Source organism: Triticum urartu, unplaced genomic scaffold (assembly GCF_003073215.2).
Source record: "Triticum urartu cultivar G1812 unplaced genomic scaffold, Tu2.1 TuUngrouped_contig_359, whole genome shotgun sequence".
NCBI lineage: Eukaryota > Viridiplantae > Streptophyta > Magnoliopsida > Poales > Poaceae > Triticum > Triticum urartu.
The window spans coordinates 28147-44948 of NW_024114133.1; the positions used below are offsets into that span (position 1 = coordinate 28147).

General features: G+C 52.3%; 1 protein-coding gene across 1 annotated transcript; it reads right to left on the bottom strand.

Moving 5' to 3' along the window:
• Window positions 1–220: 220 nt before the first annotated feature.
• LOC125527325 (aspartic proteinase nepenthesin-1-like) lies at window positions 221–1857 on the bottom strand. The gene has a single exon (XM_048691858.1). It carries the CDS (start codon window positions 1749–1751, stop codon window positions 402–404), a length of 1350 nt encoding a protein of 449 aa, XP_048547815.1. The 5' UTR covers window positions 1752–1857; the 3' UTR covers window positions 221–401.
• Window positions 1858–16802: the final 14945 nt, after the last annotated feature.

Below are 16802 nucleotides of genomic sequence, written 5' to 3' on the forward strand. Positions count from 1 at the left end.
TTGACGAGTGGATTTTAAGCATTTGAAGAAGGGTCATACTATTTTTGATAGAATGTTTTTTTTACATTGGTAGTAGGTGGTGTCAGTGGCGGTGGTTGGGATGGGTTTGACATGGAGTAGAAGCAAAGCTAGTCACGTGGGGAGCCATCCCCCCTTCCTATTCTCATATGCTCTTTTCCTGTGTACTTTGTCTAAGCTTTCCCAATGAACCAGAGATGCCTTAACAGTGAAAGATGGACATTATATTAGTGCTTCCAGCTTCTGACACAAGAATCTTACATCATGCTCATGCATGCACTTACTTAATTAACACTATGCATGATACCACAATGATGCACGTACATTGGCTAACACGGCTGACATAACACATGCCTCGCTCCATGTGAACTTAACTGCTAGAACTAGAAGATGAGCACCCACCCTAGAAGAGTGGCTATTGTCACGAGCGACGCCTGCGCCTGCGCAGGGGCGCCACCCTTCGCTGCCGCAGCTGGCCCACCGGCGGGCATTGCCGGCCCAAATGTCAGCACGCCGCCGTCGTTGTGGATGTCGTAGGTCATGTTCCTGCCCGTCTGCAGCAGGCTGCCGAGGACGGACCCACCGGTCGATGGACGTATGGTGAGGCAAGTCTGGTCGCTACCGGCGATGTCGAAGAAGTAGTTCTTCACATTGAGCTCCATCGTCGCGTCGGCACCGTCAAACACCATGGCGACCCTAGGAACCTTGACAGCGGCAAATTCCTTGGTGGGGAAGCACAGGCGGTCGTCATCGGGGCTCTTGGGTACCCCGACGACCTTCTGCTGCAGGATCTTGGTCAACAACTTCTGCCTCAGAACCTTGTACGCGGCGTGTTCGAGGTAGGTGACGGGAAGGGTGGTGCTGAGAATCACCCCGCCGGAGCCGGAGAAGGTCTCCTCCGGGATGTCCTTGAGGAGCTCGCCGTCGACCTGCACGCCTGTTAGCTTGACGTAGTACAGGTCAGGGTGCTTGCCCTTGAGCAACGGCGTGCTCCGGCTGCCCTTATCCTTGGCCGGCGCCGCGTCGTCTCCGACGCTGAAGCTGACGAAGCTCTTGTCGCCGCCACCGTCGTCGATGAAGTAGGAGAATCTGGAGATCTGGAGCTGCGACACAAGCGAGAGAGGCCCCCTGCTGAAGCCCGCGGAGCCGAATGAGCTGTTGAGGTTCCGCTCCGGGACCTTGCCGATGCAGCCGAACACCATGCCTTTGGCGGGCGTGGCCCCGAAGGTGAACGTGTCGGTGGCGAGGAAGGCCGACGTGCCACCGCAGCGGTCGCCGGGGCCGGCGCATTTGTACTTGGGCATCAGGCGGGTGCATGCCGGGTCGGCGCAGCCGATCGGGGCGAAGGAGTCGGAGCGGTTCGGCCGGAAGGTGGGCGCATATGTGGGCCCGGGCTTGCCGCATTGCGCCCAGACGAGGTCGGTGGTGATGTCCATGACAAAGGGGAGGACCTGTGGCGGCGATGACCCGATGGGGAGGTCGAAGATCAAGGCGCCGTAGCTGTCCGCCGCCGAGCTGCCCAGCTGGCGGTCGTCGGCGCTGCTCTGCTCGCCGGAGACGTCCTTGACGCCCTCCTCCTTTTCCTCCAGGTAATAGCCGGCGACTTCCTCGATGGCCGAGATAGATTTTTCAAAGAATTTGAGCTTGGGAATCAGCCCGGCCACCGACGCAGTGGACGAGTCCGGCGGCGCCAGCAGCAGGAGGAGGAGTAGAAGAGAAGTACGAGCCGCCATTGTTACGGTTATACCAAGCTAGCTAGGCCGATGCGTATCAGCAACAGGCCCTAGCGACCCATATATATACGAGCATACGGAGTTACAGACACATCTCCATATTATTTCCTCGTACGTCCTCTTTTTTCTGTCTCCACACCCTATAGCTATACTCCGGCCAAAGAAGTTTCCGACATACTTATTTTGAATTTTTGGTGGATCTCGGAGACTCGGACTCAAAGAGTTGACCCAGCGACAATGGCCATGTGGCCACGCCGATTGCAGGCACATCCGCACATGTCCGGTTGGTGTCTTTCCTCGTTTCAGGGAAACCCTAGGGACCTTTCTGTCATTTCTTCTCTTTTGGTGCGCTTGCCTTTTGTGATTGTACCCTACTTGGACATCTGTTCTCTGGTGGCCTGGCCTCAGTAGGTGGATTTTTAGAACATCTGCACCCGGGCCCTGCTATCCTGGCTGTCCAATATTGCTTTAAGATATGTGCAACACAACTAACTTTGTATATAAAATTTTCTCTTTTTCGTTTCTCTCACATAGAACATGTCTTGAAGTTCAAACCTTTGCAGCGTGGCAAAGCTTTCTATCTAGAATCTAGGATAAATCTTTCAGATTGTAATCTGAAAGATTTATCCTAGATTCTAGATAGAAAACTCGGCTACGCTGCAAAGGTTTGAACTTCAAAACATGTTTTATGCGAGAGAAACAAAAAAAAGATATGTATTTGCATGAATCGCGATGCACAGAATGGATGGCTACATAGAGAGGGCCTGGGTGCAGGTGTTCGTGTGTGTGGGTTAAAATCTAGTTTAATGAGAATTTAACCACAAGCCCTCCTCCTTCCCACAAAATAGACCTCCCTAATCTTGTTCTAGGTCAATCTTCTTAAAATTTAAATAAACTTAGTTTTTTATTCTTCATGCAACCGAATTTCATTTCAGCTCAGTCGACTCAGTGGTAAGCGATGACAGGGCAAACAGGAGATGGGGACTGCCGCTTACAAACTTTTGCGCTTATAGCATCTCTGCGCAGCGCGCTAAAAAAGCGTTTGCACCGCGCTGTTCGCGAGTTTTTGCGCGGTGAGGAGCGCCTGCTTCAGCGGCTGCTTCAAAGTTTAGTGCGCGCGAGCCGCTCCAGTAGCCGCTGCAAAAAACTGTGCGTGCGCTCTCGCACAAACAACATATGCACTCCAAACACAACCAAGAGGATCGAACACAAACAAAACAAATCAACAATAAATCGTTCAATTTCATTATTACAACTCAAACAAATAGTTTATATTGCAATAGACCAAATAGTTCAACAATACAACATCAAACACAATCAATCTATTGAGCCATGCCTTAGGACAATTCTTCCAACTCCAATGCATGCAATCTATTGAGCCAAGCATACTTGGGAAGCCGCGAGCTTTGTTCATCTCCAATAGCCTTGCGGCGTCTTCAACATTGGGAGATCTCAAACACTCCTGGCCGAACACTTGCACAATTCCGACTACGAAGCGCTTGACACACATGGTGGCTTGACTCTCACCCATGGCTAAGTGGTCATCAACTAGATCAGCCGGAATATTGTATGCCAACATACGCAAAGCGGCTGTCACCTTCTGAAAGGTGCTATGCCCGAGCTCTCCGGCAGCATTCCTCCTTTACTGAAAAACCGGTCATGGCTCGCTAGTTTCTCTGCAATGCGCCTGAACAACTCGGTGTTCATCCTAAACCTTCGCCGGAAGTACGACTCGGGGTACACGGAATTATCCGCAAAATAGTGCCTGGTCAATCTGTTGAGGACATCGATCATATCCCTCCAAATTTTCTGCCGACCAATAACCGAACCACCGTACTTCGGTTTTTTATTGATGTGCATATCTAGGATCATTGCAAGATCCTTCTCCTCTTCAATATCAAATTCTTCTTTGGAAGAATCATATGACGAACTCATCTACAATGTTTAATTTAAACTAGGCTATAAAAACTACAAACAACATGCACCAAATTCATGTAAAAAAATGTGAAGTTGAACCAATACATACCTTGCAAGCGTTTTGTCGAACACCTTGTGGCCGACGAGCGGCAGTGGGCGGCCGGGCACTGTCCGCCGGAGGAATGGCACGGCGAGGGGCGGCGGCGACTGGAGGGAGAAGGAGGAAGCGGCGGCGCGGGGATAGGCCGGGGAAGCGCCTGAACGGTCGCCGGAACAAATGGGGTGGTGCGGGCGGCGGCGCCAGTGCCTGGGTCAGGGTAGGTGAAAGTCGCGAGCGGGCGCTCGAGTGTGCGGCACGCGGTAGCGGGCGCATCACATAAACAGCGTGCGATGACATTTCGGACCGTGCGCTGAACTGTTTATGCCGGGTGTGCGGTTATTGCGCGTCCACTGGAGCTCGCTGAGCGATTGCGCGCGCGCTAAAAACCACAAATTTCTGGCGCATCGCTTATATAGGGCGGCTGTTGGAGATGCTCTTAGATAACATGCGAGGAACTCGGTACAAAAAAAACATCGAAGCTCGAATGTTGATCAAGCATTTGAAATTTGCTAAGTGTCTATAGAAAAAATATTGATCATGTATTTAAAAAATGATGAATTTTTTATCATGTATATTAAAATATTAATCAATTATTTGAAAAAATGTTGATAAAGTATTTGAAAAATGTTAAATGTGCATAGAAAAAATGCTGACCATGTATTTAAAACTGAGGAATTATTTTTATCATGTATACAATGATGTTAATAAAGCATTTGAAAAAAATGTTAAACAAGTATTTGAAAAATGATGATCAAGCATTTTCAAAATGTTAAATTTCTATAGAAAAAAATCTTGACCACGTAATTATAAAATTATGAAATTTTTTGATCATGTACATAAAAATGTTAATTGAACATTTGTAAAATGTTGAACAAGTATTTGCAAATGTTGATCAAGCATTTGAACAACATTAAATGTGTATAGAAAAAATGTTGAGCATGTATTAAAAGATGATGATATTTTTTGATCATGTATATAAAAATGTTAATCAAGCATTGAAAAAATGTTAGACAAGTATTTTAAAAAAATACTTGTGGGCGCATATGTGGGCCCGGGCTTGCAGCACTGTGCCCAAACTAGGTCGGTAGTGATGTCCATGACAAAGGGGAGGACCTGCGGCGGCGATGTCCCGACGGGGAGGTCGGAGATCAAGGCGCCGTACGTAGCTGTCGGCCGCCGAGCTACCCCCACTGCTTTGCTCGCCGGAGACGTCCTTGACGCCCTCCTCCTCCTTTTCCTCCAGGTAATAGCCGGCGACTTCCTCAATGGCCGAGATAGATTTTTCAAAGAATTTGAGCTTCGGAATCAGCCCGGCCACCGACACGGCGGACGAGTCCGGCGGCGCCAGCAATAGGAGGAGTAGAAGAAGTGAAGTACGAGCTGCCATTGTCACGGTTATATCAAGCTATGCCGAGACGTGTATCAGCGACAGGCCCTAGCGACCCGTATATATACGAGCATACAGACCCATCTCGGTATTATTTCCACGTCCTCTCCTATACTTATTTTGAATTTTTGTGGATCTAGGAGACTCAGACTCAAAGAGTTGACCCGGCGACAACGGCCATGTGGCTACGCCGATGGCAGGCACATACGCACATGTCCGGACCTTGGACCTTGCTGTCATTTCTTCTCTTTTGGTTTCTTTTTTTAAGGGGTTATAAACCAAGCTTTATATTAATTAAAGTTCACATGATGTGGGATACAAAACAGATCGTGGGGAGCGCCAAACCAAACATGACGTCCCTCATCTAATGATTGAGCAAACTTCACTACCAGAAATTATCTAGTTGCCGACGCCTCATCTATGCCGACGGCGCCCGTCGGCATAAATGGACATATGCCGACGGCCAAGGGCAGGCCGTAGGCGTAGAATAGCCGTCGGCATATTACGGCCGTCGGGACAGCTCGCCGTACGCCTACGGGGACCGTCGGCATAGAAGAGGCCGTCGGCATAGAAAGGGCCCACCTACCCGATTAGCGGCGACCATTTGACGGCGTCAAAACTACGCCGATGGGGGATAACGGCGGCCGTCGGGATAACTATGCCGACGGCTAGGCCGTCGGCATAGAATTGCTAACATCACCGATCCGCGCCGTCGACACGCCATCGATCCGAGGGAGTGATGGCCTGTGGTGTGGCAGAGATATGCCGACGGCATAGCCGTCGGCATAGTCCTAGCCCATGCTATCTGCCACGTCATCAATCCGCGTGCAATGCCATGTCATCGATCCGTGGGATCGTAGCTCCGTGTGCGCAGCTATGCCGACGGCCTTGCCGTCGGCATACCTTTATTTTTTTATTTTTAGTTTATATATTTATTATTTTGTATTTTTTTCACAACATAAATGTGCCTTATCTAAACAAAAAACATGCCCCGATGGTATATCGATTGCCCCCCTCACGGACGTCACTGCCGCCGTGTCACAGAGGGGGGAAACGATCGACATGGAGGGAATCTGGTTAGAGGGGGGATTCGGGGTGGCCTTCGGGGTGTAGCTATGCTACCGAAACATCGCATGGGTCCCGATGCATGTGTGAAAGTGTTCTGGCATGCGTAGACGCCCGTCTTGGGGCTCCATGGTGTGGCCCCCTCCACGGAAGGCAGAGCCGCCGTCACTTGGAGGGGGGATGGTGCGGGTGCGGTGGAACCGGAGGGAATCTAGTGTTGGGTTGGGTCCAAACCGTGTTCGGGGATGTTGCTATGGGCTGACCTATCGCAACCAGGTGGAATAGTCCACCGGTCAAAGCCCGTCCGGCGAAAGTCAAAGGTCTAGATCTACTGGTCAACTGGGATTCGGGCTGGCCTTCGGGGTGTAGTTATGCCACAGAAACATCGCATGGGTCGCGATGCATGTGTGAAAGTGTTCTGGCATGCGTAGACACCCGTCTTGGCGCTCCGTGGTGTGGTCCCCCTCCACGGAAGGTAGAGCAGCCGTCAGTTAGAGAGGGGGATGGTGCGGGTGCGGTGGAACCGGAGGGAATCTAGTGTTGGGTTGGGTCCAGACTGTGTTCGGGGATGTTCCTATGGGCTGACCTATCGCAACCAGGTCGAAGAGTCCACCGGTCAAAGCCCGTCCGACGAAAGTCAAAGGGCTAGATCTACTGGTCAACTGGGATTCGGGGTGGCCTTCGGGGTATAGCTATGCCACCGAAACATCGCACGGGTCCCGATGCATGTGTGAAAGTGTTCTGGCATGTGTAGACGTCCGTCTTGGGGCTCCGTGGTGTGCCCCCCCTCCACGGAAGGCAGAGCAGCCGTCACTTAGAGGGGGGATGGTGCGGGTGCGGTGGAACCGGAGGGAATCTAGTGTTGGGTTGGGTCCAGACCATCTTCGGGAATGTTCCTATGGGCTGACTTATCGCAACCAGGTGGAAGAGTCCACCGGTCAAAGCCCGTCCGGCGAAAGTCAAAGGGCTAGATCTACTGGTCAACTGGGATTCGCGGTGGCCTTCGGGGTGTAGCTATGCCACCGAAACATCGCACGGGTCCCGATGCATGTGTGAAAGTGTTCTGGCATGCGTAGACGCCCGTCTTGGGGCTCCGTGGTGTGCCCCCCCTCCACGGAAGGCAGAGCAACCGTCACTTAGAGGGGGGGATGGTGCGGGTGCGATGGAACCGGAGGGAATCTAGTGTTGGGTTGGGTCCAAACCGTGTTCGGGGATGTTGCTATGGGCTGACCTATCACAACCAGGTGGAAGAGTCCACCGGTCAAAGCCCATCCGGCGAAAGTCAAAGGGCTAGATCTACCGGTCAACTGGGATTCGGGGTGGCCTTCGGTGTGTAGCTATGCCACCGAAACATCGCATGGGTCGCGATGCATGTGTGAAAGTGTTCTGGCATGCGTAGACACCCGTCTTGGGGCTCCGTGGTGTGGCCCCCCTCCACGGAAGGCAGAGCAGCCGTCAGTTAGAGGGGGGGATGGTGCGGGTGCGGTGGAACCGGAGGGAATCTAGTGTTGGGTTGGGTCCAGACTGTGTTCGGGGATGTTCCTATGGGCTGACCTATCGCAACCAGGTGGAAGAGTCCACCGGTCAAAGCCCGTCCGACGAAAGTCAAAGGGCTAGATCTACTGGTCAACTGGGATTCGGGGTGGCCTTCGGGTTATAGCTATGCCACCGAAACATCCCACGGGTCCCGATGCATGTGTGAAAGTGTTCTGGCATGCGTAGACGCCCGTCTTGGGGCTCCGTGGTGTGGCCCCCCTCCACGGAAGGCAGAGCAGCCGTCACTTAGAGGGGGGATGGTGCGGGTGCGGTGGAACCGGAGGGAATCTAGTGTTGGGTTGGGTCCAGACCGTGTTCGGGGATGTTGCTATGGGCTGACCTATCACAACCAGGTGGAAGAGTCCACCGGTCAAAGCCCGTCCAGTGAAAGTCAAAGGGCTAGATCTACTGGTCAACTGGGATTCGGGGTGTAGCTATGCCACCGAAACATCGCACGGGTCCCGATGCATGTGTGAAAGTGTTCTGAAATGCGTAGATGCCCGTCTTGGGGCTCCGTGGTGTGGCCCCCTTCCACGGAAGGCAGAGCAACCGTCACTTAGAGGGGGGGATGGTGCCGGTGCGGTGGAACCGGAGGGAATCTAGTGTTGGGTTGGGTCCAGACCGTATTCGGGGATGTTGCTATGGGCTGACCTATCGCAACCAGGTGGAAGAGTCCACCGGTCAAAGCCCGTCCGGCGAAAGTCAAAGGGCTTGATCTACTGGTCAACTGGGATTCGGGGTGGCCTTCGTGGTGTAGCTATGCCACCGAAACATCGCACGGGTCCCGATGCATGTGTGAAAGTGTTCTGCATGTGTAGACGCCCGTCTTGGGGCTTCGTGGTGTGGCCCCCCTCCACGGAAGGCACAACAGTCGTCACTTAGAGGGGGGATGGTGCGGGTGCGGTGGAACCGGAGGGAATCTAGTGTTGGGTTGGGTCCAGACCGTGTTCGGGGATGTTGCTATGGGCTGACCTATCACAACCAGGTGGAAGAGTCCACCGGTCAAAGCCCGTCCACGAAAGTCAAAGGGCTAGATCTACTGGTCAACTGGGATTCGGGGTGGCCTTCGGGGTGTAGCTATGCCACCGAAACATCGCACGGGTCCCGATGCATGTGTGAAAGTGTTCTGGAATGCGTAGACGCCCGTCTTGGGGCTCCGTGGTGTGGCCCCCTTCCACGGAAGGCAGAGCAGCCGTCACTTAGAGGGGGGGATGGTGCGGGTGCGGTGGAACCGGAGGGAATCTAGTGTTGGATTGGGTCCAGTCCGTGTTCGGGGATGTTGCTATGGGCTGACCTATCGCAACCAGGTGGAAGAGTCCACCGGTCAAAGCCCGTCCGGCGAAAGTCAAAGGGCTTGATCTACTGGTCAACTGGGATTCGGGGTGGCCTTCGGGGTGTAGCTATGCCACCGAAACATCGCACGGGTCCCGATGCATGTGTGAAAGTGTTCTGGCATACGTAGACGCCCGTCTTGCGGCTCCGTGGTTTGGCCCCCTCCACGGAAGGCAGAGCCGCCGTCACTTGGAGGGGGGGATGGTGTGGGTGCGGTGGAACCGGAGGGAATCTAGTGTTGGGTTGGGTCGTAGACGCCCGTCTTGGGGCTCCGTGGTGTGGCCCCCCCTCCACGGAAGGCAGAGCAGCTGTCACTTAGAGGGGGGATGGTGCGGGTGCGGTGGAACCGGAGGGAATCTAGTGTTGGGTTGGGTCGGGGTGTAGCTATGGGTGGGGCTATGGGTGGAACTTATAACGTATGGATTAGTGAACTATTTAAACAGGTCAAATTGCTTGTCCCTGGGCGAGGTGGGACTATTTTTTCGAAAAAAAGTGGTTGCCATCTATGCTTACGGCCTTGCTGTCGGCACCTGGAGGGGGGAAACGGACGCGTGGGGTCTACACGGAGGGGATCTTGCTGTGGGTCTGGCCCGGATGTTGCTCCAAAGTGTTCCTATGGGCTGACCTAACACAACCGGGTGGGGAGGTCCACTGGTCAAAGCCCGTCCGTGCAAAGTCAAAGGGCTAGATCCCGTGGTCAAACGCTACAAGGTTAGGCGGGACGGGGGCACTGGGGGTAGCAATGCCACCGGAGCGTCGCACCGGGCCCTCATACATGCGGGGTGGTGTGGTGGCATGTCCGAAGAGGCGGGATGCGTCTCCGGGGCGTGGCCCCCCCTCACGGACGGCGATGACACGGTAGTAGACATTCTGCGGTAACGATGCGGCGTCAATATTACTAAATACTCGGAGCGCGATAAAATCATGAGTTTTTTTGCACGACGTGGGCACATGTGCTATAGGAACGATGGTATTTTTTCATAATTTTTGGTGATGGAGAAGTATCCGAAAAATTCCCTCTACGCGGATTGCCCTTCGCGCGTCTACGGCTGTGGCCGGCGGCCTCCGGGGGCTAGCATGCCGCCAAATCTTGCGTAGGCGGCCTCTCACAAGTCTGGAAGTGTTGTGGCGGTTGCAAACGCCCGTCACGCGTCTCCGGGGTGTGCCCCCCCCCCTCACGGACGGTGCAGTTGCCGTCACCTGGAGGGGGGAAACGGACGCGTCGGGTCTACACGGAGGGGATCTTGCTGTGGGTCTGGCCCGGATGTTTCTCCAAAGTGTTCCTATGGTCTGACCTAACACAACCGGGTGGGGAGGTCCGCTGGTCAAAGCCCGTCCGTGCAAAGTCAAAGGGCTAGATCCCATGGTCAAACGCTACAGGGTTAGGCGGGACGGGGGACCTGGGGGGTAGCAATGCCACCGGAGCGTCGTACCGGGCCCTCATACATGCGGGGTGGTGTTGTGGCATGTCCGAAGAGGCGACACGCATCTTCGGGGTGTGGCCCCCTAACGGACGGCGCCGCCGCCGGCACCCGGAGGGGGGAAACGGACGTGTCGGGTCTACACGGTGTGGATATGTAGCAGTGGGTTTGGCCCGGATGTTGCTCCCAGGTGTCCCTCTATCGATGACCCCCTCCCCCTTCACTCACCTGACGAACTAAGCTACCCCCGCCCCCACCCCACCCTCACCGTCGACGACCCCCTCCCCCTTCACTCACCTGACGAACTAAGCTCCAGATCGAGCACGTGATCGAGGGCGGCCATGGCGCTCCCATACCCGCGACCAGGCCACGGTCTTGGCGGACGAAGCTACTCGAATTCGGCGCCTCCCCTCCCCTCCCCTCTGTGTGGTTCCGGGAGAGGAGAGGGCTGAGCGGTTTTAAAAAATAAAAAATCTATATGAAATAATAATACATAAAAAAGGAAAATTATAACTATAAAAAAATTAAAAATCTATATAAAATAAAAAAGAATAAATATATAACTATAAGAAAACATTAAAAAATTTATATAAAATAAAAAAAACTATGCCTACGGCTAAGCCGTCGGCATAGGTGCCACGTGGCATCACTACATATGCCGACGGCTTAGCCGTCGGCATAGTTGCCTTATCCATATCCAGTCAACCCCCTCCACTCGTTCGTCCCCGGCCAGATCCCGCGCGCCCCCGAGCCCGACCCGCGCTGCCGGCGCCGCCCGCCGCCCGCCCGCCGCCGCTCCACCCGCCCACTCTCCCCTTCCCTCGCCCGTCCCCCCTCCCCGCCGTCCTCGCCGTCTCCACCCCTGCCTCCCCCGTCGCCGCCTGAAGCCGCCGTTGCCCCGGCCTCGCCCTACCGTGCTGCGCCGCCCCGGCCTCCCCCGACCCCAACGCCGCACCAGCCTCCCCCCGACCGCGAGCCGGCCGTAGCTCCTGCCGGCCCGCGCGCCCGGCCCTCCCGTCCCCGGCCGCCCCTGCCTCGGCCCTCCACCGCCGCCCCCTGCTCGCCCGCTGCCCCGGCCGCCCTGCCTCGCCGTCCCGGCTGGCCCGGTGAGCTTTTTTTCATTTTTTTTTTTGCATTTTTTACTGCTTGTTATGTGATAGATGCATGTTGTATGGATGAATGGATGGATTGATGTATATTGGTTAGTTATTTTATCATGATGATCTTGCTAAAAAATGTTGTCAAATGTACGACGAGGAAGAGCCTCCACCTCCGTCGGACAACGAAGATGATATGATTGATAGTGATGATGAGACGGACCGAGAAACAGGTTACAATAGTGATGATTCATATGGGTTCTAGCAGATGTACGTTTCAAGTATTTTTTTTTCTATAGTTTAGGAATATGACTTTTTATGCATTTTTATTAATGTGTTTATTATCATGCCTTTTCCTTCATTTCATTAATTTACTAATTGCTTTTTCTCTTTTCAATGCAAGTTCGTGGAACATGGGCAAGGGGAAGGCCGACGGCGTGGGTTTCCTACGCAAGGTCATCGGCCTGCCTAGTCGGAGTGGTCGAGAACGTAATCCTCCCCCTCGGCTACTTGACGATGACTCCTCACAGGGAGGTCGAGGGAGAGGTGCCCCTAGAGGAGGAGGGGGCGGGGGGAGAGCCTCTAGAGGACGAGGTGCTGGGGGGAGAGCCACTACAAGGGGTCGCGGCCAGAAAGAGCGCACCCTCACCGACTTAGGGGTGTTGTCTTCGAGGCCCTCCTCTAGTGAGGTACCCTCCTCTAGTGAGGTACACTCTAGGGAGGAGGAGGAGGAGGAGGAGGTTGGGGAGGGGGAGGCAGGCGAGGAGGAGGGTGGTGGCGGGGATGATGGCGGTGACGGGAAGGGGGTTGACAAGAAGGGGTGGCTGCGTGGCAACGCAAAGCTACCAAAGCAGGTTCCTGCTACTGAGGAGCAGAAGTGGCTCATTGAGCCCACGGGAAAAGAGTAAGTGGTTCATTATTTTGCTTGTCACATGCTTATTCCGGTTGTTATTTATTTTGCTTGTCACATGCTAATAGTTCATTCTTTTGCAGCAACTGGATATATTCTAAAGGGGTCCGTATTCCCAACGGCCTCATCACCGTCTTGCTGAAGTTATATTGGCCGGGGTTGTACTGTCCTGATCCAGTCAGGCAGTCGGACCGTCGGGTTTTGGCCATGAGCTGGGACCACTGGGAAGCGGCCCGCCACGCGGACCATGAGACCCATGCCAAGGCCGTGATCACTACTTTCTGGGTGAGTTCTCTTCAGAAGCACAAGTCCATTCTAGTTTCATGAATGATTTAACTCATGGCTTCTTCCATTCTTGTTTCATGCATGATTGTAGACATTCTGTCGAGTTCTTCCAGAGCACAGGTCTAGAGCGGACCAGATCGTGCTGCGCCAATGCAAGAAGAAGGCCCGCCAGATGCAGTACGAGGTGCGCTATGTGGCCATCTCCACATACTACCACGACTATCTTGGTGTGAAGATGACCAAGGAAGAAGCGCGGAGGATGGGCATTACCTTGGAGAGGCCCGAGTTCTTGGCAGCAAGTATAAAAGATTTTTCATTATGCTTTCATATATTATGCTTTCATTACCTTGTGGTACATTATGCTTTATGCTTTATGCTTCCATAACACCAATTTGGACACACCTACATGCCATTATGTTTTTATTATGTAGGTGTGTCCAAATTGGTGTTATGGAAAAGACGAGTCCTGGGCGGCATTAGTGGATGTTTGGTGTGATGAGGCTGGAGCCTGGGCGGCTATGAGAACTAAAAATAAGGCTAACCAAGGGACGGAGGGAGTACATGCTCAGGGAAACCGAAACCACTATCTCCACAAGGCAGTTAATGTATGACTAACCCCATTAAACATTCTTCTTCTTCTATTTACCATCACTTTCTTATGTATGACTAACCTCTGTTTGGTGGTGCAGGAGGAGAAACTGAAGCGGCCGCTCTCAGACATGCAGGCGTGGGAGATCGCCCATACGCGGAAGGACTCCAAGCCTGGCGAGCCCCAGTACTACGGCAAGAAGACCGCGGGGAGGAAGCAGGCCTACTCTGAAGCGTATCTGAAGTTGCATCCTGACACACCTGACCCCATTGCGGCGCCTCTGGACGACAGGGCGGTGGTGAGCATGGGGCCCAAGGAGCACGGTCGGGAGGCGGTTCTCGATGTTGTGATCACTCCTAGTATGTCCTACACACAGCTTCGTCGGATCGACCCGAGCCTGAGCCAGCGCACGAGCCAGCCAGTGACCAGTACACAGTCCCTCTTTCAGGAGCAACAATCTGTAAGTATTTTCCCTCTTATCTTCATTGCTCACTTCATTTTCCGCATTTAGTAGTTTTATGAGTTCCATCATGTCATACCGTAGGCCTACATGGAGTACACACGCCAGGAGACCATGGCGTGGCATCAGAGGCTTTATGAACACCAAGTGCAGAGGGATAGCGAGATGCAGCAGGCTTTTCAGGATATGGCGGCCGGCAGGTGTCCTCAGTTCCCTCCAGCACAATGCCCTCCAGCACAACCAGTGTTGATGAGCTTTGAGGAGTTTGTGGCACAGAACGCTGGCCCCTCGCCGGTTAGTGTAGGATCGAAAGTATGTCTAGAGGGGGGGTGATTAGACTACTTGACCAAATAAAAACATAACCTTTTCCCAATTTTAGTTCTTGGCAGATTTTAGCTATTTTAGGACAAGTCAAGCAATCATCACACAATTCAAGCAAGCATGCAAAGAGTATATTGGCAGCGGAAAGTAAAGCATGCAACTTGCAAGAATGTAAAGGGAAGGGTTTGGAGAAATCAAACGCAATTGGAGACACGGATGTTTTTCCCGTGGTTCGGATAGGTGGTGCTATCCTGCATCCACGTTGATGGAGACTTCAACCCACAAAGGGTAACGGTTGCGAGAGTCCACGGAGGGCTCCACCCACAAAGGGTAATGGTTGCGCGAGTCCACACAGGGCTCCACCCACGAAGGGTCCACGAAGAAGCAACCACCCACAAAGGGTCCACGAAGAAGCAACCTTGTCTATCCCACCATGGCCATCGCCCACACAGGACTTGCCTCACTAGCGGTAGATCTTCACGAAGTAGGCGATCTCCTTGCCCTTACAAACTCCTTGGTTCAACTCCACAATCTTGTCAGAGGCTCCCAAGTGACACCTAGCTAATCTAGGAGACACCACTCTCCAAGAAGTAACAAATGGTGTGTAGGTAATGAACTCCTTGCTCTTGTGCTTCAAATGATAGTCTCCCCAACACTCAACTCTCTCTCTCATAGGATTTGGATTTGGTGGAAAGAAGATTTGAGCGGAAAGCAACTTGGGAAGGCTAGAGATCAAGATCCGTATGGTAGGAATGGAATATCTTGGTCTCAACACATGAGTAGGTGGTTCTCTCTCAGAACATATGAGTAGGAATTGTGTATGTGTTCTGATGGCTCTCTCTTCGAATGAAGAGGATGTGGAGGGGTATATATAGCCTCCACACAAAATCCAACCGTTACACACAGTTTTCCAATCTCGGTGGGACCGAATCAACAAACTTGGTCGGACCGAAAATGTAAACCTAGTGACCGTTAGAGATTTTCGGTGGGACTGACATGCAACTCGGTGGGACCGATATGGTTAGGGTTTGGGCATAACGTAATCTCGATGAGACCGATTACACAAACTCGGTGAGACCGAATTTGGTAATTAGCTAACCAGAGAGTTGGTCAGGCAAACTCGGTGGGACCGATTTGCTCTTTCGGTGAGACCGAAAATTTACAAAGGGGAAACACTGAATTTACATTGCAATCTCGGTGGGACCGATTCGCTCTTTCGGTGAGACCGAAAAGTTATGAAAGGGAAACAGAGAGTTTGCAATCCCATCTCGGTGAGACCGAGATCCCTATCGGTAGAACCGAATTGCTAGGGTTTGGCAGTGGCTTATGACAAGTGAAACTCGGTGGCGCCGGATAGGAAGAATCGGTAGGACCGAGTTTGGCTTAGGGTTTAGGTCATATGTGGATATGGGAAAGTAGTTGAGGGTTTTGGAGCATATCACTAAGCACATGAAGCAAGAGGCTCATTAAGCAACACCTCATCCCTCCTTGATAGTATTGGCTTTTCCTAAAGACTCAATGTGATCTTGGATCACTAAAATATAAAATGAAGAGTCTTGAGCTTTTGAGCTTGAGCCAATCCTTTGTCCTTAGCATTTTGAGGGTTCCACTTTCACATCCATGCCATGCCAATCATTGAGCTTTCCTGAAATAACCATCTTGGAATAGCATTAGCTCAATGAGCTATATGTTGTTATGAATTACCAAAACCACCTAGGGATAGTTGCACTTTCAATCTCCCCCTTTTTGGTAATTGATGACAACATATAGATCAAAGCTTCGACAAATGATAATAAGCATGAAATATATCGTCGCTTTGAGAAGTATGTGATAAGTAAGAGCTCCCCCTAAGTTTGTGCATATTTAAAATTTGCTTTGGACTGCAAATGCACAAGGAGTTAGAGTCATGGGTTACTCTTCCATGTCACATACATCTTGGTGGAGCGCTTAAAATGATAAGAATGAAATACATGCACTCATCACCAAGAGTAGTGAATGATCACATAAGATAGATAAGATAATAGCATTAAGCAAGCATTAAGTGTAGCTTATGATCAAACACATGATCATCAATGTCTCACAAGCAATGACATAGTATCTCAAGCACTCAAAAGCAAACAAGTTCGAAAAACCACCAAATAAAGCAAGAGAGAAAAGCAACACTCTCTCTCTCGAAGCCTATGATCTATACATTTTTCTCCCCCTTCGGCAACAATTTACCAAAAAGTTCCTAGAAAAATGCATAGTGCTAAGTCGACGCTCAGGCTTGATCTTCAGGTGGTGGTGGAGTCCGGATCACTCCAAGGACGAAGGCTTCTGTAGACGCTGAAGTAGACGCTGGAGTTGGAGCTGAAGTAGATGCTGGAGCTGGTGGAACTGAGGCTGTAGCTGGTGCTGAGGTGGTGGCTCTGGTGGCAGCAACTGGCACGGCAGACGACCTTGGACCTCGTGGCACTTTGGCAAAGGCATCAGTGGTAGTCCTGCCTCTCCTCTCCTGCATGTCATCTTGGAGCTGCTCCACTGCAGTCTGAATCTCTGTCACCTTGACATCCAAGTCATAGAACTTTTTTTCCATGATCCTCTCTAAGCTTGCCTGGTTCTGAGTTAGGGTAGCTAGTCCTTTCTCAATCC